Source organism: Podarcis vaucheri, assembly GCF_965113315.1.
Source record: "Podarcis vaucheri genome assembly, chromosome: 12".
Taxonomy (NCBI): Eukaryota; Metazoa; Chordata; class Lepidosauria; order Squamata; family Lacertidae; genus Podarcis; species Podarcis vaucheri.
In genome coordinates, this window is record NC_138750.1 from 55900110 (window position 1) to 55924874 (window position 24765).

At 49.7% G+C, this 24765-nt stretch overlaps 1 protein-coding gene across 1 annotated transcript; it reads right to left on the reverse strand.

The window, feature by feature from the left end:
- Positions 1-465: 465 nt before the first annotated feature.
- LOC309514947 (cryptochrome DASH-like) lies at positions 466-24457 on the reverse strand. The gene is made up of 14 exons (XM_082192476.1): positions 24318-24457; positions 23049-23221; positions 18412-18505; positions 16091-16221; positions 15864-16012; positions 14104-14192; positions 11906-11979; positions 11364-11453; positions 10821-10900; positions 8886-8945; positions 6890-7047; positions 5909-6028; positions 2447-2623; positions 466-1383 (listed from the first exon to the last, which is right to left on the reverse strand). Exons 1-14 carry the CDS (start codon positions 24378-24380, stop codon positions 1273-1275), a joined length of 1569 nt encoding a protein of 522 aa, XP_082048602.1. The 5' UTR covers positions 24381-24457; the 3' UTR covers positions 466-1272.
- Positions 24458-24765: the final 308 nt, after the last annotated feature.

Here is a 24765-nt window from a genome sequence, read left to right on the forward strand (position 1 = left end):
TATTGTCCTTAGCCCAGAACTTTCCAAACTGTGTCATTACAGCTGCAGTGTGTAGGTTTGTCCCGCGAACGCTCCCCACGCTCGTCCCGGGGATTGGAAAGGGGTTAGTTTAACCGACAATTTGCAAGTAAAACTGAATTACTGTGTTGTGAAATGATGCGTGCAAAAAAAGCATGTCACCATCAGGAAAAGTTTGGAAAGCTCTGCCTTAGCCCAAAGATTGCAACAAGGAAATAGAACACAAAGTACAAAACAAAGATAAACCAATAACCCCCTTCTCTCCAACACACAGTTATTATTTATTAAATTTATTGATAGAGGAGAGGGCAATCCATGGCTACTGAAAAAACTTCCCCACCCCATTGAACTCTGGGGCTGACTGGCCTGCCAGCAAGCTTCATTGCTTAGTTTGCAAAATGTTTTACCAATGGATGGTAAAAGAAAACGGAAAGAAACTCAGGAAAATCTTGATGCCGAAAACAAGTTTATTTGTCATGATCATTTTTTAATAGCCCAAACCATTTTTGCGATAGAAAATAAAGCCCATGCTAATATCAAAAACTATTTTCTGAACTCCATGCTTTCCCCCAAAGGTAGGACACCTAGCTAAAAACAAGACTACATAGAACAGCATTTAGCACAACTGATTTGTAACTCCTATGTGAGTGATAACTTTGGACTCCTCCAAACAACCTTTTTCTTCCATCATTCACACTGATTCGCTTGCACGGCGTTTATGCAGGGGTTAGAATATATCCAGGCTTTATTGAGCAGTTGTTCTGATTTGCTTGCAGGCAGTTAGTACATCTTCTTACTAATCCTTTTTCTCTCCACATTTTTCAATGCATTTCCCTATCACTTTCCTAACTGCAAAAGTCTGTTTCTTTCTTAAAGGTGCTTTGTGGCACAAGGACGACAGAGCACTTTGATCTGCTTTAATTGTGCAACCCTAAATTTCCCAGAGTGCACTGGAACCCCTCCCCCAAATCAGTTGGAGGGACACCCTCGGTTTGTTTTACAAAGGGGCGGCCGTATTAAGTTTGTCAGAATAGCAAGATTCCAGGGGAGGCCATATTTTCAGTTCGAGTAGCTTTTGCCTCTACAAGCCTTCAAGTTACACACAAAGCTTTGCCCAAAAAACGTGGCCTACCACACCACAGGTTTCCCAGCCCCTGAAGGGCCAAAAAGGGCTACCAGCTATACCCAGTAGCAGAGGCCCATTGGGACCCTTCGCCTCTGGGTCATTTTCCCAGGGAACCACAGCCACTCTCCTCAGGACAAATCTTTGTTCCGAGAAAAATAAAAATCCACTCCTCTATCTTTGTGCTGCTTTGGGGTGTACGAAGGACCTTTCTTCCCCTTCAGAGCAGGACCTTGGCTGTTCTGCAAGAAAGAGGGAAATGGTCAGGAATTCTTATATTTATTACAATTATTATTATTATTATTATTTAATTTGGTTTCTTACCCGCCCTGCACCAGAAAGTCCCAGAGCATGTTACAGCAATGTAAAATGGTTAAGAGTACTAGACTAGGAGCTGGGAGACCAGGGTTCGAATCCCCACTCAGCCACAAAGCTCACTGGATGAGAGCTTGGGCCATTCCCTGCCGCTCCTACCCCCCACAGGACCGTTGTGAATAAAAGGGCAGAACCGCGTATACGATACGATAATCTTTATTGTCATTGTCCCATACAGAACAACGAAATTGAAAAAAACTACCTCAGACATTCAAAAACCCACAAGCCTGCTATTCCCAGACTGGTTAGCCCCCTAAAAACTCTGATACCCCATAATTAAATACAATATACTCCCATAGAGACTACCTTAAAGGTAAAGGGACCCCTGACCATTAGGTCCAGTCGTGGCCGACTCTGGGGTTGCAGCCCTCATCTCGCTTTATTGGCCGAGGGAGCCAGCGTACAGCTTCCGGGTCATGTGGCCAGCATGACTAAGCCGCTTCTGGCAAACCAGAGCAGCGCACGGAAATGCCGTTTACCTTCCCGCCGGAGCGGTACCTATTTATCTACTTGCACCTTGATGTGCTTTCGAACTGCTAGGTTGGCAGGAGGAGGGACCGAGCAGCAGGAGCTCACCCCGTTGCAGGGATGCGAACCGCCGACCTTCTGATCGGCAAGTCCTAGGCTCTGTGGTTTCACCCACAGTGCCACCCGCGCCCCAGAGACTACCTTACACTGCATTTAAAACCAAAATCGCATTTGGATAGAAACTGTACACCACTCGGTGCTCCTTGGAGGAAAAGGCGATATACAAGTGTGAGAAATATTAAAAAATCAGGTAAAACAAATTGCAGTCCCTAGAATAGGGTGGGTCCCCAAAAGGTATTAAACCTCTTTTGAAAAGTTTATAGGCTGCCCTTCATCCGAAGTTCACAGGGCGGTTTTCAGCCGTGCACAGGGCAAGGCAAAATTGACTGACTTAGCACATACCGGTTTCTGGTTGATGTGCCTGCTCCACTCCCGGGCCATGACGACTGGCAGAGGATAGGTGGCCCCGAGGCTCACGCCAGCCTGAGAAAGGGCAGCAGTGCTCAGGGCCCATGGGGTGTGTACATCTCCTCCTTTTATGCCCTGCAATTCCGGAACCCACAGTCGGACGTAGTCTCCCTGCAGAGGCAAACAATTGGATGAGGCAAGGCTTACAGCTCAGTGACAGAACACCTGATTGGAAAGCAGAAGATCCCCGGTTCAATCTCTGGCGTCTTTCTTTCTTTTTTTAATTAATAATTTAAATTTTATTAGTATTTTCCACACAACAACACAAAAATATCAAAAAACCCAAATCCATTATCTTACAAGTTAATAATATAAACACTAAAAAGAAAAACAAACATCGACTTCCACCAATCCCACAACACCTCCTTTACCTCTCATTGTATCTTCCTGTTTTCCTTATCATCTCTATCCTAGCATCTAGATATAAATCCCTCTTTCTTATCCTTTCACTTCACAAGGTTATCCCAGACTCAGCCGGATTTCCGTCCTCGAACCTTGACTTTTAAGGTATTCATTTAAACACTCCCATTCCTTTTTCACTCTGGCATCTTTCAGTAGAGCTGGGAAGATCTAACGATCTGCACAGCATCTCGAAGGAGGATTGCAAATACTGCTTCGGGGTGTGAGCTTGTTAGCTGAAGCACGGACACATGCATTGGGCTCATAAGATCAGGGGCCATTAGCCCCCAACCCAAGGCCAGCGCATGCTCCTTCACTCAGACTTGACGTTGTTCAGTAGGAGAGTACACACAAAGGTCTCAAATGCGCCCCCTGGCACCTGCAGTTAAATGATTTTAGGTCCACAGATGGGGCCAGGCTTTGGAGAGATAATTTCTATCAGTTTATTAGCTCCTTATAAAGCCAGCAAGGCTATCAGCCCCCAGTACGTTGGCAGCTATCAGAGATGCTCTATTTTACGCTCTTCTGCACTTACCACCAGAGTGCAGCCATACAGAGAAAGAAAACATCATTAGATCCCTCAGATCTATCCAATTACCGCCCGGTCTCGAATCTTCCATTCCTGGGTAAGGTGATTGAGAGAGCGGTTGCTGAACAGCTTGGTAGGTTTCTGGATGAAACATCTGCTCTGGACCCATTCCAGTCCGGCTTCCGCGCTGGTCATGGGACCGAGACGGCTCTGGTCGCCCTAACAGATGATCTCCGCAGGCAGCTGGATCGAGGCGGGTCAGGGCTGCTGATTCTTCTAGATCTGTCAGCAGCCTTTGACATGGTCGATCACGAACTCCTGGACCACCGCCTTGCCGACGTGGGGATCCAGGGCACAGTCCTTCAATGGCTGCGCTCGTTTCTCTCTGGTCGGGGACAGAGGGTGGCGCTTGGGGGGGAATTGTCATCACGCCACTCCTTGGTGTGTGGAGTGCCTCAGGGTGCAATTCTCTCCCCGATGCTTTTTAACATCTTTATGCGCCCCCTCGCCCAGCTTGTCCGGAGTTTTGGGCTGGGTTGCCATCAGTATGCTGATGACACCCAACTCTATCTGTTGATGGATGGCCATCCTGACTCGGCCCCAGACACACTGACCAGATGTCTGGAAGCTGCGGCTGGATGGTTACGTGGGAGCCGGTTGAAGTTCAATCCTTCGAAGACAGAGGTCCTCTGGCTGGGGCGGGAAGATATGGGATCAGGGGGGCAACTCCCATCTCTTGCGGGGGTGCAATTAGTGCCAGCACCGTCCGTTAAGAGTTTGGGTGTAATCTTCGATACCTCCCTCTCTATGGAGTCGCAGATTACAGCTATAACAAAGGCGGCATTTTTTCATCTCCGCCAAGCTAAGCAGTTGGCCCCTTATCTCTCTCGTCCTGACCTAGCCACTGTGATCCATGCGACGGTCACCTCCAGACTGGATTATTGTAACTCGCTCTACGTGGGGCTGCCCTTGAGACTGACCCAGAAACTCCAGCGGGTGCAGAATGCCGCGGCGAGACTCCTTATGGGGTCTTCGCTGCGAGAGCACATTCATCCAGTATTATACCAGCTGCACTGGCTCCCGGTGGAGTACAGGATCAGGTTTAAGGTGCTGGTTTTAACCTTTAAAGCCCTATACGGCCTAGGACCCTCGTACCTACGGGACCGCCTCTCCTGGTATGCCCCACAGAGAAACCTACGGTCTGCAAATAATAACATCCTCAAGGTCCCAGGCCTCAGAGAGGTTAGGCTGGCCTCAACTAGAGCCAGGGCCTTCTCGGCTGCAGCTCCAAACTGGTGGAATGCTCTGTCAAAAGAGACTAGGGCCCTGCGGGACCTGACATCTTTCCGCAGGGCCTGCAAGACAGAGTTGTTCCGCCAGGCCTTTGGTCAGGGCGCAGCCTGACTCCCTCCTCTGGCAACCTGCACATAATTCTGCATAATTGGTTGCCATCAATTTGATTTAATTAATTTTATAATGAAATATTTTTAGATTGTGTGATTATTTGACTGATTATTTGATTGTTGTTAGCCGCCCTGAGCCCGGCTTTGGCTGGGGAGGGCGGGATATAAATAAAATTTATTATTATTATTATTATTATTACTATGAGCGTCTCCACCTCCATCTTCATCGATGGAGGAGCGTCTCCACCTCCATCGTTCTGCCCTGACACCGAGGTCCAGCGCCAAGGGCCTTCTGGCGGTTCCCTCGCTGTGAGAAGCCAAGTTACAGGGAACCAGGCAGAGGGCCTTCTCGGTAGTGGCACCCGCCCTGTGAACGCCCTCCCATCAGATGTCAAAGAGATAAACAACTACCTGACAATCAGAAGACATCTTAAGGCAGCCCTGTTTAGGGAAGCTTTTAATGTTTAATAGGTTATTGTATTTTAGTGTTTTGTTGGAAGCCGCCCAGAGTGGCTGGGGGAACCCAGCCAAATGGGTGCGGTATAAATAAATTATTATTATTATTATTATTATTATTATTATTATTATTATTATTATTATTATGAACTTTCCTGGATTGCTCTGTGCCAGAGTGCAAACTGGCTAGGAAAGTGGAATCACATATTTGAGTACTCTGCCCATTAAGTAAAACAAAGCACTTCCTTGCAAATGGAAAGCTAGCCTTCCAGGGTTTTAATCTAGCCTTCTTCCTGAGATGCTGGCTTTTTCACTGTCAGTCTTACTTAAGAGATGTCAGGGGTTGGACTTGAGGCCTTTACGCACTTCCAAAAAGATGTTCTGCCACGGAGGTCTTCCTGCTCTTTTTAACTGCCTCTCCCCAGTCTTGCTGGGCCGTTTAAGAGAACACACCTCTCACACACTTTAATGAAGAAAAACGGTTGACCATACCAAATTCCCCCTATTACACCTGGTGGTATCCCATAAAACCAGGCTTCGGCCTAATGCAACAACGGAAGCAGGATACCGTGTGGTGTTCAGTGTCAGGGTTTCCCAGCAAGAACCTACGTTGCTGTCGTAATCCAAGCCTTGTTTAATCATGTTGAATTTCCGGTTCTCCCTCGGATCGTTGCCGACTCCAGCGCTGTACAACCAGTTGCCGTAGTTGCTGCAGACATCATAATCCACCTTGAATTTAGGAAACACATATATGTATATGTATACGTATATGTATATGTATATGTATATATATATATCACAATGACTTGTTAAAAAGGGCTTGATCAGATATTCAATGCAATCCTCTTCCTTTTCTGAGGTGGCTCCCAATTTGCTAAAGGTGCACTGACGATTCCAAAGGATTTCGGGAAGGTATCTTGACCTCTCAGCTGTGCATGACATGAGGTGCTCAGGCGAAGATACATTTTATCTTTAGGGAAGCTTTTAATGTTTGATGTATTACAAAATATATTTTTTTTCTTCTAGTAGCACCTTAAAGACCAACTAAGTTAGTTCTTGGTATGAGCTTTCGTGTGCATGCACACTTCTTCAGATTGATGTATTACAGTATTTTAATATTTTTTGGGAAGCCGCCCAGAGTGCCTGGGGAAGCCCAGCCAGATGGGCGGGGTATAAATAATAAATTATTATTATTATTATTGTTATTATTATTACTATGCAGTTCTTTGAAGAAAACATCCTCTGCCCCTGGCTTAACCCCCAGTTGGGTGGCCGCCGCTAGAGATTATTATCTTTATTAAGCCGTTTATAATATTCTAATAGATAAATAATAAAATACACCACGCACCTATATCTCCACAGTGCCTGTGAGGCTGTGCACACTCCACAATACTTCCTCCAAAGACTCACACATTGCATTATTCCTGCCTTGCAGCGGGTTGGACTAGATGACCATCAGGGTCCCTTTTCCAACTCTACCATTCTGTGACTCCTGGGAACTTATTCCAATCCTGCATACGTCTCAAAACCCAGGGCAAATTCCAGCAACCAGCTGGCATTAAGATATAAACGAAGTTGCTCCCATCTTACCAGCCGGGACTCAAACCATTCGGCTCCCATCCTCCAGTCCAAACCCAAATCCTTGGTCAAGAAACTGGCCACGTTCTGGCGCCCTCTGTTCGACATGAAGCCCGTGGCAGCCAGCTCACGCATGTTGGCGTCAACAAAGGGAACCCCCGTCTTTCCATCTGCGGGAGCAAGAAGTCACACAGACACACACACACCTTTGTACAGTGGCACCTTGGGTTACAGATGCTTCAGGTTACAGACTCCGCTAACCCAGAAATAGTACCTCGGGTTAAGAACGTTGCTTCAGGATGAGAACAGAAATCATGTGCTGGCGGAATGGCAGCAGCGGGAGGCCCCATTAGCTAAAGTGGTACCTCAGGTTAAGAACAGTTTCAGGTTAAGAACAGACCTCCAGAATGAATTAAGTTCTTAGCCCGAGGTAAAGGTAAAGGTAAAGGGACCCCTGACCATTAGGCCAAGTCATGACTGACTCTGGGGTTGCGGTGCTCATCTCGCTCTATTGGCCGAGGGAGCCGGCATACAGCTTCCGGGTCATGTGGCCAGCATGACTAAGCCGCTTCTGGCAAACCAGAGCAGCACACGGAAACACCGTTTACCTTCCCACCAGAGTGGTACCTATTTATCTACTTTGATGTGCTTTCGAACTGCTAGGTTGGCAGGAGCAGGGAGCGAGCAACAGGAGCTCAACCCGTCGCGGGGATTCGAACCGCCGGCCTTCTGATCGGCAAGTCCTAGGCTCTGTGGTTTAACCCACAGCGCCACCCGTGTCCCTGTATAAATACTGAGATGCTGCTTCATTCTGCAAACAGAGAGGTGGGAAAGAGGGCTTCTGTGCTATAGTCTGGGCCTTAACATTTTGGTTTCCCCACCTACATAATCTGAATGAATCAGCACTTCAAATCTTACTTGAAAGACGGTGATGGACCAGCCACCTGAGGACAGCAGGCTAGCTCAAGAGATGGAGGATAGTAAAGCGTAAGGGACTCAGGAGAAATGGGGGCACGAATGCCACCCGCCTGCTGTTCTGCAGTCCAAGGCAGTTGTCTCACTCTGTGGTGGCTGGTGCCAATTGGGTCTGGTAGGGCCGGAGATAAAGAGGCCAACAGTGGGCGGAGCCACAGCCAACGGTGGGCGGAGCCAACTCAGGCTACAATAAACACTAGGCTTATTCCCTCAATTTTACAGGTAATAATACCATTTTCTAACATTCTGTTTACACCGCAGGACCTGTTGCGCTATGGAAATGCAGCCTTTTGATCGATATACCACCACGTTGTGTTAAATTGTAAACTGCAGTAAATAACCGTATGACGGGAGGCTGCCTCCATCATGCGGAATTGCAACGCAAACATCCTGAGTTTACAGGGTTGCAAACAGGCTTTTTAATGCAGGCAGAGGCAAACCCGGCCCTCCAGATGTTTTGGGACTACAACTCCCATCATCCCTAGCAAACAGGCCCAGCGGTCAGGGATGATGGGAGTTGTAGTCCCAAACCATCTGGAGGGCCAAGTTTGCCTATGCCTGTTTTAATGGAAACAAATCAACAAGGAAATGAACGCCTAGCTTCCTCTGCGTTCCCAGAAGTGGATTTCCCCATCTTCCTCCCTTCCTACATGGAATAAGGGGGGGGGGGGGCTGAGGGTCTGTGGCCTAAGAAGCCAGGCAGGTGTGGGGAGAGATGCTGGAGGTCAGGCAGAGGACCAGCCCCCACTGGTCTCCCTCTGACCAACTCTAATGGTCCTCTATGGACCAACCTCTACTGGTTTCATTCTGCCTAATGGTAGGGCCGGCCAGGGCCGGCCCAAGACATTTTGGCACCCGAGGCAAACCACAAAATGGCACCTCCCCCTGCCAGTTGAGATGAGAGAGGGGAGTGAATTAAAGGCGAAAGTGATTATCAGCATTGGAATGAGCAGGTTAGGCGACTGTGGAGGAGAAGCTGGCGATGGCAGAGGTGGCAGCAGGCAGATCTCTCGCCCCTCATTGGTTTACTGACCTTTCCAAGAATCAAACAGTTTGGGGTCCTTCTTCCAGGGAACATCTTTATCCTGGAGCCCTATGTGGGGAGACAGGATTGGCTGGGGATTAGGGGGCATTGCCTGATGGCAAGGGGTTTCTATTCCAGAAGCGGCAGCTGGGATTTTCCACACAAGGCTGCGGGTCTTCAAAGAATCCTGTTCAGCCACAGCACTGAGACTTAGGCTGCCATCCAAAACCAAGAGGTACAAAGTATGCAGATGTACATTTTTCTCCTGCATATATTTAGGGAACGTTCATCCGTTTTTTTATTTTATTTTTCCTTTCTGGTGGCAGGGTCTTGAATAATTGCTGTTTAAAATGTGACCCAGCTTCCTCCAAGCCCTACAAAAACACATTTCTCTTCAAGTTGCACCCAGGCTGGACTTTATTGCCCAGGTTCAATAAAAAAAAAGTGAAGAGGAACTTCTCCAGCGCTAAGGACCCAGTGCAGATAATAAACTACCGTATTTTTCGCTCTATAGGACACACCGGACCATAGGACGCACGGGACCATAGGAGGGGGAGAACAGGGCAAAAAAATTTCTCCCCCTCTCTGCTCAGCGTCCCTTCAGCAAAGCGGCAGTAGAAACGGAGCCCCTTCCATTTCTCCTCCCGCTTGGCTGAAGGGGCGCTGCACAACTCTCCCTCTCAGCTGAAGCCGGGAGAGTCTTGCACTCCCGGCTTCAGCAAAAGGAACCCGAAGCCTTCGGAGCGCAGCGCGAGTTCCCGCTGCGCTCCAAAGGCTTCAGGCGGCTATCCCTGAAGCCTGGACAGCGAGAGGGGTCGGTGCGCACCAACCCCTCTTGCTCTCCAGGCTTCAGCAAAAGCAACGCGAAGCCTTCGGAGCGCGGAGGAAGCGCTCCCTCTGCGCTTTGGAGGCTTCGCGTTGCTATCGCTGAAGCCAAGGAGCCTGCATTCGGGACGCACACACATTTCCCCTTCATTTTTGGAGGGGGAAAAGTGCATCCTATAGAGCGAAAAATACGGTACATCTTTGGCTACACGTAACTGATATTGTTGAGTCAACAGCAGAGTGGTAAAACCCAAGAGGAGGGCCCAATGGAGACAAATGCATAGGCAGCTGTAATGGTTCTAGGGGTTGCTCGTGAGTAAGCCGGTGCCAACACCTGCCTGGGTTGCCTGAGTGAACCTTTCCTGTCCGGACAGCCACTCACCCGTGGCTGTCTCAATCGCTGGCAGAATCCGTCAGTGAGCGCTTCTTAAACTTCTTCCAACATAGAAGTTCTTTCACACCCAGTCTCCTCCTACTCTCCCTGCGCGGAAGCCTTCTGCGCAAGGAGGGCGTAGGCAGCGGAGGACCCTTCCTCCCCCCGCTGGTTCCCGGCAAGGAGTCATGTGACTCCCTCTCAGATTCCCCCACCTGCCCCCCTTCTCCACTGGAGCTGAGCTGATTCCCTTCCCCAGAAGATGGGCTGCCTCTCCCAATCCCGGGACGCTCTCTGGGATCCCTCTGGAGCTCTCTCTCTCCCTCCGGCACTGATGGCAGTTCCCTGACAGCAGCCATGGGACTGAACTGCGAACCTTGCATTTTCTTGGGGGATTAAAAACATGGGGGTTTTAATTGCTCTTTTAACTGATAAGATCTGAACGAAGTTGCCTAGGAATAAACGGGAAGGAAGGATTCTTTCCTTGTGTTTGGATCAGGGATAAGGAACCTTTTCCATCCAGAGGGTAGCCTTCCATCTTGGCCAACCTTCTGAGAGGCCACATGCCCCTGGTGGGAGGGGCCAGTTTCAGGAAGTGGGCGTGGCACAAGCAAAAGTGGGTGTGGCTACAGATGTGGCAGGCGTCAGCCATTTGCGAGTCAGAGGTTTTTGTTTTTCATCCACGCAAGAAAGAAGCCTGGCTCCTTCCCACCATCTTGAACGGAAAGGGCAATTCACTCACTTACCTCTCACAAAGAAAATCCTCCTGCCGTATTTCAGGGCCACAAACCGGAAGTAATCCCTCCACGCCAGTTCAAAAAGCACCCTGGTAGAGTAAATACACACAAACACACACAGGTATTACAATCTCAGCTAAATAATTCCTGGCAGACAGCCACCCAACCTATAATAATAATAATATTTTTTTATTTATATGCTGTCCATCTGAGTGTGTTGCCCAGCCACTATGAGCGGCTTCCAACAAATTATAAACGTTAATTTTTTTTAACCTTTGGTTTAAAACCTCCAATGCATCTGGGGGCCATTTTGTGTGAGGGTTTTCTTTAAAACTGATTTTTCACTTCTCTCTCAGAACCTGTGCTATCCACATTCCGCACTGTCAGAATGTCAGTTATCTCATTCCGTGACATCACAGAAACTCAGCCAATGGCTGCAGAGTGTCTAAGAAAGAGAGGGAGGGGGAGAGGCAGGCAGAACATGAACAAGAGGATAATTTTCTCTCTCCCGTGTTAATGTTTCCAAAGCAGGCAATGTCGTTCATATCCTACCAATAGGTACTCTGATTTGCTGTCCTCTCTTTTTCATATTTCTGGATCTGCTCGTAAATATACCGGGGCGAGATGCAGCCCAGAGCCAGCCTAGAAGACAAATCAAGGATGTCATGAGGGAACGTGATCTCTGCGGGTGGAATGCCATCATTTAGGTAGTGGACCTGAACTCAGAACATCCCCTGTTTGTTTAACTTGAGGCATAGCCCATCTTAAGTGCATAACAACATGCTCAATTACTACCACCCACTCACACTGATTAAATCCCAGTTCATATTTAATTAAATCAACTGAAAACCATGATTGGAATTCTATTACTTGCATATCACGTGGCTCAGAGCTGTGAGGTTATGCAAAGCGAACCTTACCGTGGGCTTTCGTACAACACTGACTTGGATGCGTGCAAAAAAATGCATATAAATAGGCAATTGGGCTGCTCTTTGTCCAAAGCCACCTTGGGGTGCACGTTGAATGACGCCCACTGAGAAGGCGGATGTCGCTGAAAGAGGATTACCCGATCCTAAGCGCATGAAGACATTTACCAGGGTGCAAACTTGGTCGAATAATCCACTCCTATCAATCCGTTCCGTGTCTCCTTGTACGAAGCGACTAGGTTCTAGGCAAAAGGACGTACATGTCAGGCATTTCAAAGGAAGCATAAAAGTGCTTTAAAAACAACAACACTTTCTCTATAAATGCAAGAGATCGCAAAATGAACAGCGTAGAACAAATCAAACCTATGAACATAACGTCTGAGACAGAGATTTCCACATCTAAGAGAGCCCTCTAGTGGCCAGGATCAGGCCGCCGTGAAATGAATGAAGTGGGCAACTTGGAGGATTCCATTATTTATATGGGAGTGGGCAGGCAGGTTTGTGTAAATGAGATCGGCAGATATAGAACCCTTAGCAAGCCATAAGGTCTTCAGTTAGCTAACTACCGTATTTTTTGCTCTATAAGACTCACTTTTTCCCTCCTAAAAAGTAAGGGGAAATGTGTGTGCATCTTATGGAGCGAATGCAGGCTGCGCAGCTATCCCAGAAGCCAGAACAGCAAGAGGGATTGCTGCTTTCACTGAGCAGGGATCCCTCTTGCTGTTCTGGCTTCTGAGATTCAGAATTTTTTCTTCTTGTTTTCCTTCTCCAAAAACTAGGTGCGTCTTATGGTCTGTTGCGTCTTATAGAGCGAAAAATACGGTAATTAACCAAATAAATCTGCAGAAATGTGCAAGTGAATTAGCAACACTTCAATTTCAGGGAAAGCCTTCCCTGTTTGATTTGTCCAGGCCAGACCATCTTAGGAGATGCATTCCTGCCTGCCTTGAGAAAGAAGAGGGAGATACCTTTTCTAAGGAAGCCCTTTCATATTGCCTTTATTAAATAAATTTCATTTTTAACACATACACAATTTGCAGCCTGTTTAAATAGGGGGTGGGTGGGTGTTGCGTGACTTTCAATCAATGCAAAGATCTCAACGATAGTTAAACAGGTAATCTCTGGGCCATTTTTTCATTTTAAAAATAAATGCCAAGTGAATTTGCAACAGTAAAATGACAAGAAGACTGAAACAAATAAAACAATTGCAGAACAAGGGTCCCTAAAAGCTGTCAGTAAACAACACCGCAATTCACTAAATCAGAGGTGAAGAACGTCAGGCCTGGGGGGAGGGGGGATAGAAAGGCCCTGAGGGCCACCATCTGGCCCTCAAAACTCTCCCCTGACCACTACCTTTCACTGGCCCTGACTCATGCCTCAAGAGTTTTAGCCCTGCCGAAATGCGTCCACGAATTCGGATCGTGCCTCTTGCTTGCCTACATGAAGGACAGAGAGGTGCGCATAGAAACTAGCTTGCTTTTCAAGCTAGCCTTCCTCTGTTGCCTCTGGCCCTCAGAAGATCGCCCAGAAGGGAATGCAGCCCTTGAGCTGAAAGGGGTTCCGCAATCCCCGTCTAAAGGTTACGCTCCATGTGAGCATGCGTACACACAAACCCTGGCGGTGGAGAGACCAGACGGACGGATAAGCAGGTAAAGCTCTCTTGCACCAAGTCAGAACATTGTTCCCTCTAGTCCAGGATTGTCTGCATGGGCTGGCAGCCTCTTTCCAGGGCTCCAGATCAGGACTGTTCTGCAACCTTGTTAACACAGACTTTTTACCTAGAGATATTGGAGGCTAGGGACACAGGTGGCGCTGTGGTCTAAACCACAGAGCCTAGGGCTTGCCGATCAGAAGGTTGGCGGTTCGAATCCCCGTGACGGGGTGAGCTCCCGTTGCTCGGTCCCTGCTCCTGCCAACCTAGCAGTTCAAAAGCATATCAAAGTGCAAGTAGATAAATAGGTACCACTCTGGTGGGAAGGGAAACGGCGTTTCCATGCACTGCGCTGGTTCGCCAGAAGCGGCTTAATCATGCTGCCCACATGACCCAGAAGCTGCACGCCGGCTCCCTCGGCCAATAAAGCGAGATGAGCACCACAACCCCAGAGTCGGTCATGACTGGACCTAACGGTCAGGGGTCCCTTTACCTTAAGTTTATAAAATTATGTATGCCGTGGGCAAAATGGTTTGCAAAAATGTTTTCCTCCCTTTTTGGGACTCGTGGACACCTAGTGAAGGGGTCCCTTTACCTTTATTGGGGGCTAAGCCAGGCTGCCCCCCCTCTCCGAACGCAAAGCACTGTCTCTCCCACTGCCCTCCTCTCAAAACCAAAATAATCCCCCTCCCAGCTCTACAATTCTATGAATTACCGTGTCCCAGAAGTAATGCTGCAGCCTCATTAAGGCCTGTGTCTCTCCTCCGCCACAAGGGAAGGCAGTGCGAGGTTCGGCTAATGGATCTGCCAAAGAAAGGGGAAGAATCAACTTGAGCAAATAGGGGGGGGATTCCTGCCCTGAAAACACCCTCCAAATCCTGCAGTTAGGGGTGGGGTTGGCTATCCAGTTAAACAAAGCAGGATTTGCAACAGAATCCTGCTGTTCTCCTGTTTAGATGGAGACGCTGTTGAGATGCGTCCAAGGGAACGAGGGCAATTTGCAGGCCCCCAGCTGGCCCCAACCCACCGGCCAGCAGCCGGGCCAACTCTGATCCTTTGGAACAGCATCAAACAGCGACTCACAACTTCAGAAGCCTTCAGAAACTTGAGCACGCCTTAACCAGCAGAGTGAATAACCCGCAACAGAAGTGGTGAACAGAGGCATAGGTAAAGCATATTTACAAGCAGTTTATTCAGTGTGGTTCAGAACAAAGAAAAACATGTCTGCTCTCTTTCATGTCCCAAAGCAGGAAGCACTAAGCAAAAGCAATATGCAAACAGAAGTACCCAGCAAGCTGTGCTGGAATGTAAACAGACATGTGTGATGGCCTGGGATTCAGAGGCTGAACCTGAGGAATCCCAGCCTGCACAGGAGTCCCCACCTCCAGAACCAGCTGAGTCGGGGCTGGGGCTTGAACCTGTGCTGGATCCTCGGGTGCAGGCACCAGCTGAGTCTGCTCTGGCTCCTGAGGTGATGGAGGACCCATTGCCTGCAGGTGCTCCAGAACCAGCTGAGTCGGGGCTGGGGCTTGAACCTGTGCTGGATCCTCAGGTGCAGGCACCAGCTGAGTCTGTCTGGCTCCTGAGGTGATGGAGGACCCATTGCCTGCAGCTGCTCCACTCTCAGCCCCGTCAGGGGAAGCTGGGGTTGCCTCTGGGTCCGGTAACCCTCCAGCCTCTCCTGAGCTGCAGAGGCTCAGGGCAGAGAGGCGGAGGGAACTAAGTTCCCGCAGGAGGAGGGCTCACCTCCAGGCCAGGAGAGGTGAGTCACCTGTGGACCGGAGCCGCCCTGTGCCTTGGGGCAGATAAAAGCCAGCCAGCTCCAGTCCCAGGTTGCTGGAGCAACATTGTTGGTAGCCTGTCCCTGCCTGCACCCTGTCCTGCTCTTCTGCCAGAGTTCCTGACCTCACCCGACTCCCTGCCTAGGACCCTGCTTCAGCTTTGACGGACGGCCTCCATACCGCACCCTCGACCTCGGACTGGACTCGGACCTCGCCGCACGGTTAACCCTCGGGACCAGCACAACATGTGACATGCAACAATTCACATATCTGTTCCTCTTAGGGTAGAACGGAACATCAATATCCTACCATCTGCTGCCAGGGTGGGTGGGGGATGGAGAGATTTAGCTGTGATTCCTGCGTTGGAGGGGGTCAGACTAGACAGGGTCATCTTTAGCATATGCGGCACTGGGGTGCAAAAAACCACCCATTGCCCCCCATGAGCTTTTTTTGCAGCTCATGCCACTGCAGGAGGAGAGCAATCCCCGCAGAGGCTTGGGAGGGAAGCTGCATGCCCACCAGCCACCTGGGGCCCCCCGGAATTCGGCGCCGAGGTGCCCCGCACCCCTTGAACCAAGGGTAAAGACGGTCCTGAGACTAGAGGACCCTATGATTCTATATGATGTGCATAAGCAGTGCCTATTCCACCATAAACACCGGTGCAGTGAAAAATGCTGGGCGGAACCATCTCTACCTTGCACCCCAAAATCTTCCAGTTTGGGGATGTTCCCTTCTTCCACCCCTGGAGGCAACGGCTTCAGCTGAGTGGCCATTTGCAGAAGAGGCCGGACCTTCACCTGGGACTCCACAGCTTTCCGGAACTGGGTGTACACATCGGGCAACCTGCAAAACAGAGTCCCACTAACGTATCAAGGGCCACAGGTTCCCAGTCACTACTATAAGGCTGGGGGCTGAGCTCACCTGGAAATGTGCTTGAAGGGCAGGTCGTCCCGGTGATAGAGCGTCGACCCCCAGAACTTCTGGGCCACCACTCCCCGCTCAGAGCACACCTGCAGCAGCGCCTTCTCCACATCCAGCTCTTCCTTTGTCGCCTAGAGTAAGCGGGAAGCAAAAGAGAGAGGCATACCCATCTGTGCAACAACTGCAACAGCAAGCCAGCAATAAATCACACTGTGCATGTTGGAGGAAATAAGGATTTATTTTAGGTTTTTCATGTGTGCTAAAACTCAGTCTGTTTTTCCCCCCCCCCCGGTTTAACCACATCAGTTAAGAAACATGGCTACATATGCTATAATGTTATTGTTTTAGTTAAATAAATTGTTTCAATTGTTATTAAGGAAATGATTCTTTTTCTCCTTCCAATAAAGTACAGCAGAAAAGTTGTCCAAATGTAAACGGTTAACTTACTAAACCTCACGATCATTTCATAATTATCTGTCTATGTATTTCTAATAGTATAACCAAATTGGCAATTTTTGATACAACTGTGAAAACTACTCTGAAAATTTATTATTCCTAAAAGGAAACCTTCATCTGGCTGTAAATATGAAGATCATTCCAGCAAGAATGAGCCTTTCTGTAAAAAAAAAAATTTAAATCAAGTCTTACTGATTAGTGATTTAAATCGTGATTTAAATCAAATCCACCCTGGCTGAGACTGAAGGTCCTCACAGCTGTCAAAGTCCTCTCCAGGGTTTTCCCCAAGCAATCTGAGACGGCACCTGCATGAAGCTAACTTCTCCACCCTCTTCATGCCGCTCCTGGTGCTGGGAGATCAGCAGGAAGGGGAACTTGTTGCAGCAGGAAGGTGAAACACCTATCACTCTTTACCTGCCTGACTCATCTCTGCCTCTTGGCCTCCTCTCCTGCTTCAGTTTCTGCCTCTGATTCCAAACTTCTCTCTGCCACAGACTCTCCCCGCTCACTCAGCCCTGTTACCTCTTCAGCTTCCAATGCTTCCTCCTCCTCCTCCCAGTCTGTTCTCTCTGACCTCTCATTGTTGTCCCACCACCAACCCCCAGGCTCTGGGCCTTCTTCCCTTGGGGGGGGGGGTTCCCCCAGCTGGTTTCTCTGGGAATTCCTCTGGGTCCAACCAGTCCATGACACAGAGCTCCAAAGTGGAGCTACCCACGGCTCACTGGAAAGGAGCTGCGTGAGGATCAAGCTGACACCTGTGTCCATCATTTCTCGCTCTAATGGGCTGGCAGAGACCAGCACAAGGGATGACACTGGGATGGTGATGAAAAGGAGCCACCACAGAGCTAAGCCTGCTACCTGAGACAAGAAGTACCACTTCACTTACTTACCTGCCACACTTATATATAGCAAGATTCTACAACTGGCCGACATGGCTACACTTCTGACATTTCGGGATGGGGAACATGTGGTTGTTGTCGTCGCACTACAGCTCCCCTCTTCCCTCACTACAGTGGTACCTCAGTTTTGGAACAGCTTAGTTCACAAACAACTTGGAACCCGAACGCTGCAAAACTGGAAGCAGGTGTTCTGTTTTCGAACCTTTTTTTGGAAGCCAAACGGACTCCCTGTGTTTCCTGTTGCACTGTTAATTTGCATCCCCGTTTCTTGTTGCTCTGCTAATTTGCGTCCCCCTGTGTTTCCTGTTGCGCTGCTAACTTGCGCCCCCCCCCATTGTAATTCAAGCCTTCCGTTTCCAATTGCAGTGCTCTGAGGTGATATTTGGAGCTTATATTTGGTGTTTTTGTCTTCGCTATTTATTTTGCATTTTTGGTTTTGAGGCTTTTTCAGTTAATTTGTTTTCGTGACTGTGTGGATCCCAGTTCAGCTACTGATTGATTGATTGATTGATTGATTGATTGTGTGACTGCGGAAATGGATAAAAGCCCCCTATCCAAACAGTGACTATCATCAGTGCAGGTAAGATTTATTTTTTTATCATCTACAATACTGTTTTATTTATTTCATAGTACAGTACATTGATTATTGCTTTCATTTTATGGATCAATGGTCTCATTAGATAGTAAAATTCATGTTCAATTGCTGTTTTAGGGGTTGTTTCTTAAAAGTCTGGAACGGATTAATCCATTTTGCATTACTTTCTATGGGAAAGCGTGCCTTGGTTTTGGAACGCTTTGGTTTTGGAACGAACTTCTGGAACGGATTAAGTTTGAGGACCAAGGTACCACTGTATTGGCTATTCTGGCTGGGGGCTGATGGGAGTTGGAGTCCCAAGAATATCTGCAGGGCCAGAGATACCCCATCACTGGTTTAAGCTCTGAAAACGGCGGGAGATCTTTCCTTACCTCTTCGTGGAAGACCACGGCAGCCACAGAACCAAGCTGGGCAATAAGATCGCAGACGACATCTTCCGGCTTCCCTTTTCGCACCACCAGATTACTACGGAGGAAGAACGGCCAGCAGAAAATTAAAACAGCAGCATGATCCCACTCAAACCACGTGACCACATCTGAACTTAAGACATTGAATGCAGCACCGTACCACTTTAAACAGCCATGGCTTCCCCCAGGGAATTATGGGAACTGTAGTTTGCAAAGACTGCTAAGAGTTGTCAGAAGACCCTGATTCCTCTCACAGAACTACAATACCCAGAGTTTACTAGGAAGAAGGGTTGATTGTTAGACCACAGCAGCTTCACCTGCAGACATTAGCAGGAGAGAAATGCCTCCAGGCTGTGAAAAGCTTCATCAGTTAAATCCTGCAGATCAAATTACGGTTGAGAGCACAGGAGTGGATCAGGCTGCCTATCTCTCTGGTCTGCTGGCCACTGTACTAGAAGGAGCATTTAGCGGATGAGGTGCATCTGTGTCTGGAACGGCAAACTGCATCAAACGAAGTACAGTGGTACCTCGTTTTACGAACTTAACCCGTTCCGGAGGTCTGTTTTTAAACCGAAACCGTTCTTAAGGCGGAGACCCGTAAAAATCACAGGCGGGAGAAGCCTGTGAGCGTGGGATTCGGCAGGCACCTTTTGCGCCTCCCCTACTCGCGGGGGAACCCGATTTCGGGGACCCGGAGCGACGAGGGGTGAGTGGCGCGGTGCTTCGAATCGTCTGCTTCTTCCACGGAGCGAAGCCGCATAGCTGTTGCCGGAGAGCACTGACTTTTTCCTGTTTACAATTTGACTTCCAAGTAATTACCCGTGAGTAGAGCTGATACGGGAGAATCGGATTTTAAAAGTTAAATTTGGCATCGAAACGGGGAGGTTCAAAACAGGAAGTCCGCCTTCCCTATTTGTAAATAGACTGAGGCAAGGAGTCTGTAAGCTGAAGTCTTGGAAAGCCTTTTGTAAAAGATTAAATTTCCATCGGTAAAGAGTATAAAATCCCCCTTGGAGGCAGGAGAAGAGGGGGGGGGGAAGCTGTGGACTGAGTATGCCTGCAGGAGAGAGTAAAGAGAGTTAAAATACTGCCGCTCTGACCCTGGAAACGGGCTGCTAGTAGGACTTTTGTCCATTGACAGCACTTAGAACGTTCCTTGACAGCTAGCAGAATAAGAGAGAAATATTGTTTCTACTGTCTCCGGCTGCTTCTAAAAAGGAGTAATAAAGTAACTGAAAACTGAAACTAACTTTGGAATGTATGAGTTGCGCTTAAAGGTGACATTCTTGCTATTATAAATAGAAATTTCCTAGTGGAAGTTTCTGAAAATGGTTACTTTATAAGAGCTGGGCTAGGGGAGTTTCCAGCTGCAAGATAAAAACTGTGTGACTCTGGGATTGACCTTGAATCTCTTAAGTGTTATGGCAAATGGAAAGGAAAGAACAGTTGAAATGTCAACAGAAGAGGCCTTAGTGGTCGCATTATTGAAAATAAATGACTCGCTGGAACAGCTTCACAAGAAAACAGAAGTGATGAATGTGAAAGTGGATGCTGCAAATAATAAAATTGATTTAATTGTAGAAAGTTTAAATAATCTGGGACAAAAGGTGACCACCAACACAGAAACCACCCAGAAATTGACACAGGAACCTACTTTAATACGGCAAACTGCGGATGAAGTCAGGGAGAAAACCTTTGCTGCTGAATGTAAAACAACACAATTGGAGTGTGAGAGAGCCCCATACATTCAAAAGCAACTTGACGAATATAAGCTGACATTTGCTATGATGGAGCTTAAAGAAAAACAGATGAATTTGAGGATCAGAACCCCACCAGAACTGGGAAAGGAAAGTTTGACAGAGCTTAAGGAGGAGATAGGATCAACATCGGATGAGAAAGAGAGATTTTTGGGGGTCAGTAGGACCGCCAAAAATGTGAATTTACTTAAGGGTAACTGTGAAGGACATTGGATTGAAGAGAAGGGGGATTGGGAAATATGGACAAATCTGAAGTTGTTATGGTTGGGCCGAGCTGTTGTGATGGGGATGAGGGTTGCTGTGTTGCCGGGGATGTTGCTTTTGTGCCAAAAAGTGCAAGTTTTGGATGGGAGGGATTGTTTCAGGAGGTGGCAGAGGGATGTTCCTGGATTGGTTTGGCAGGGCAGGAAGCCTCGAGTAAAACTTAAGATATTGACGGATGCTTAGGAAGGAGGTGGACCTGCCCTGCCAGACATCTAAACTTTGTTGTGAATCATCTGCTTTTTGCTGGCTGAGAGAATGGCTGTTTTTTAAAAGCACTGAAGTGTTGGATAATGGCAGATGAAGTTGATGGACTAGACGGAATTGGCGGAAAAGACTGGCAAGATCCGAGATCAGGGAGAAGAGTTTGTGGAAGAAGACTGGGAAAAGTTTAAAGACTATTTATAGAAATATTGTAAAATTAATGAATGTTAGAAGAATGTTGGAATGAAATTATATGGCTTCAGTAGAAATGTTATAAGGAATTAAGTATAAATAGATTAATAGAGTATTAAAGGAAAATAAGGTTAAAAGGTGTTAAGATAATTATAGGATAGAAAACAGGGGAAGATGGTAAGGAATTGCTGAAATAATTAATAGAAGTGGAATACAAAAGGGAGGTGTGAGGAGGCCGTGGAAATATGGGAAAGAAAGATAAGATATTGGAAGTTTCTTCTTCTTCTTCTTCTTCTTCTTTCTTTTGATGTGTATTTAAAGTGTTTTTGTTTTGTTTTGTTAATTTTTATGTAGTGTTTTTGTATTATAATGGGACACTACTTCCGGTTTTGCAGAGTTCGTAAACTAAATACAGTGGTACCTGGGGTTAAGTACTTACCGTATTTTTCGCCCTATAAGACGCACTTTTCCCCCTCCAAAAATGAAGGGGAAATGTGGGTGTGTCTTATGGGGCGAATGCAGGCCTTCGCTGAAGCCTGGAGAGCGAGAGCGGTAGGTGCGCACCGACCCCTCTCACTCTCCAGGCTTCGCGGACCTCTCCTCAAGCAGCGGGAACGTTCCCGCTGCTTGGGGAGAGTTGCCGGCATCCCGGAGCCTGCGCGCGCTGATCTCAGCGCGTCCAGGCTTTGCGGATCTCTCCCCAAGCAGCGGGAACGTTCCCACTGCTTGGGGAGAGTTGCCGGCATCCCGAAGCCTGCGCGCGCTGACCTCAGCGCGTGCAGGCTTTGTGGATCTCTCCGCAAGCAGCGGGAACGTTCCCGCTGCTTGGGGAGAGTTGCCGGCATCCCGGAGCCTGCGCGCGCTGACCTCAGTGCGTCCAGGCTTCGCGGATCTCTCCGCAAGCAGCGGGAACGTTCCCGCTGCTTGGGGAGAGTTGCCGGCATCCCGAAGCCTGCGCGCGCTGACCTCAGCGCGTCCAGGCTTCGCGGATCTCTCCCCAAGCAGCGGGAACGTTCCCGCTGCTTGGGGAGAGTTGCCGGCATCCCGAAGCCTGCGCGCGCTGACCTCAGCGCGTCCAGGCTTTGCGGATCTCTCCGCAAGCAGCGGGAACGTTCCCGCTGCCTGGGGAGAGTTGCCGGCATCCCGGAGCCTGCGTGCGCTGATCTCAGCGTGTCCAGGCTTCGCGAATCTCTCCGCAAGCAGCGGGAACGTTCCCGCTGCCTGGGGAGAGTTGCCGGCATCCCGGAGCCTGCGCGCGCTGACCTCAGTGTGTCCAGGCTTCGCGAATCTGTCCGCAAGCAGCGGGAACGTTCCCGCTGCTTGGGGAGAGTTGCCGGCATCCCGGAGCCTGCGCGCGCTGACCTCAGCGCGTCCAGGCTTCGCGGATCTCTCCCCAAGCAGCGGGAACGCTCCCGCTGCTTGGGGAGAGTTCCCGGCATCACGAAGCCTGCGCGCGCTGACCTCAGCGCGTCCAGGCTTCGCGGATCTCTCCCCAAGCAGCGGGAACATTCCCGCTGCTTGGGGAGAGTTCCCGGCATCCCGAAGCCTGCGCGCGCTGACCTCAGCGCGTCCAGGCTTCGCGGATCTCTCCGTAAGCAGCGGGAACGTTCCCGCTGCTTGGGGAGAGTTGCCGGCATCCCGGAGCCTGCGCGCGCTGATCTCAGCACGTCCAGGCTTCGCGGATCTCTCCACAAGCAGTGGGAACCACCGCTGGGCTCCCACGGCTTGCAGAGAGCTGCCTGTTTGGGGGCTGGGGTCAGGGGAAGCTCGGGCTGCCCCAGCCCCGCGCCTGGGGGGGAAAATAATTTTTCCCTTTATTTCCCCCCCAAAAAACTAGGTGCGTCTTATGGGACGGTGCGTCCTATAGGGCGAAAAATACGGTAATTCGTTCCGGAGGTCCGTTCTTAACCTGAAACTGCTCTTAACCTGAAGCACCACTTTAGCTAATGGGGCCTCCTGCTGCTGCCGCGCCGCTGGAGCACGATTTCTGTTCTCATCCTGAAGCAAAGTTCTTAACCCAAGGTACTATTTCTGGGTTAGCGGAGTCTGTAACCTGAAGCGTACGTAACTTGAAGCATATGTAACCCGAGGTACCGCTGTAGTTCGTAAACAGGGCTGTTCTTAAACCGAGGTACCACTGTATACAAAAACGGGTTTCGAAACTAGCGCTGATGAGGCTGCACACACCTGCCCTTTTTTTTGAGCGTCTCCCTGAGATCTTCCACACTCTCCAGCAGGAACTTGAGGCGATAGGGGCCAGTCTTGGGGAATTGATAGTAATGGGTTTCTGCGTAGTGCCGGGCATCAAAGCAGTATAGAGGAATGACAAAGTCTGCGTTGCTGTGCGCCCAGTGGAGAACCTGCGGGGGCAGATGGGATTGGCGTCAAAAACACAGGAACACTTAAGCCCATTGATCCATCTAGCTCAGTACTGTCAACAGAGACTGGCAGCAGCTCTCCCCTTCCACATTTAATCTCCACAACAACCCTGTGAGGTAGGGTTAGGATGGTGGGAAAGCAGTGGCTGACCCAAGGTTACACGGTGAGCATCATGGCCAAGTGAGGATTTGAACCCTGGTGTCCTAGGTCCAGGGCACGGGTGGCACTGTGGGTTAAACCACAGAGCCCAGGACTTGCCGATAAGAAGGTCGGCGGTTCAAACCCCCGCGACGGGATGAGCTCAAGGTGCTCAGTCCCTGCTCCTGCCAACCTAGCAGTCCGAAAGCACAAAGTGCAAGTAGATAAATAGGTACCACTCTGGCAGGAAGGTAAATGGCGTTTCCGTGCGCTGCTCTGGTTCGCCAGAAGCGGCTTAGTCATGCTGGCCACATGACTCAGAAGCTGTACGCCAGCTCCCTTGGCCTATAAAGCGAGATGAGTGCCACAACCCCAGAGTCGGTCACGACTGGACCTAATGGTCAGGGGTCCCTTTACCTCCTAGGTCCTAGTGTGACACTCTAACCACTACACCACACTCTATGCTTCTGACTTCCGCAGATGAACACACCCACCCTAACCGGTTCCTCTTCAAAGACGCTTTTGCTCAGTGGAAGCGCAGGGCTGCCTCCTCCTCCTGGGTCCCTGCGCTTCTTAACAAGCCCCGCCCTGTTCCCTCCCCCGCGCTGTTTGATAACTTAGCTCGTGACGTCACGGGCACTTCAAAAGCAGCACGTGGGGGAGGCGGGGCTTCGGGCGCCAGCTGCAAAGTTACATAAACTTCGGAGCCGCGTTGTCCGGAGCGCAAAAGCCGGACCGGCGAGGCTCTTGGAGAGGTCCTGTTCTGGCCGGCCCCGCGGGGTGCGCTGAAGGCCGCCGAGGGCCATTCCCTCCCGGCTTCCCCCGGACCGAGGTCCCCCTCCTAGACAACCCGTGTCTCTCCCAATTCCTTTGCTCTGGCGGGGTTTCCCCGCGATCTGCCGCTGGGCTGCGCCCAGGGCGCACCGTCCGAGCCCGTACCTCGTTATCGTGGTAGCGCAGGTCGTTCCGCAAAACGCACAGTGCTGTCCTCAGCGCGGCCATGGGGGAGATCGGAGCCTGCTGTAGCGCCCCGGCCTTGCACTGCGAGGGGGCGGGAGGTGCCCAAGCCCCGCCGCCCACAGGGGAGGAGCCGCACCCGGCTTCTTTCCGCGGCGCACCCTTTGCAGGACTCCCTGGAGAGGCGCGGGATGGTGGGGTGGCGTGATTTAGCCGCGCGCCTGGCGCTTTCAGAGGCCAAAGCGGGACTGTGTGAAGGGTCTGCTCCGGGTCAAGGTCTGCGGGGCAAAGGTCTATGACCGCCGCGCCCCCCCCCCGCACCTAGCAGAATGAGCATGAGGGTCCCCAAGCGCTGCAGGGATAACTTGCCCCATTTCTTGGCATCCGTCGAAAGACAATGGAAGCGTGCGTTTTTGGGCAGTGGCGGACC

Excerpts from the sequence above, each read along its gene's own strand:
- LOC309514947 (XM_082192476.1), bottom strand. The coding sequence starts at position 24,380 with ATGGCCGCGCTGAGGACAGCACTGTGCGTTTTGCGGAACGACCTGCGC. Across the intron at positions 7,048-8,885 it reads ACTGTTTGATTCTTGGAAAG|ATGGAAAGACGGGGGTTCCC; the intron begins GTCAGTAAACCA and ends TTGCTCCCGCAG. Across the intron at positions 6,029-6,889 it reads AATGGTTTGAGTCCCGGCTG|GTGGATTATGATGTCTGCAG; the intron begins GTAAGATGGGAG and ends CCTAAATTCAAG.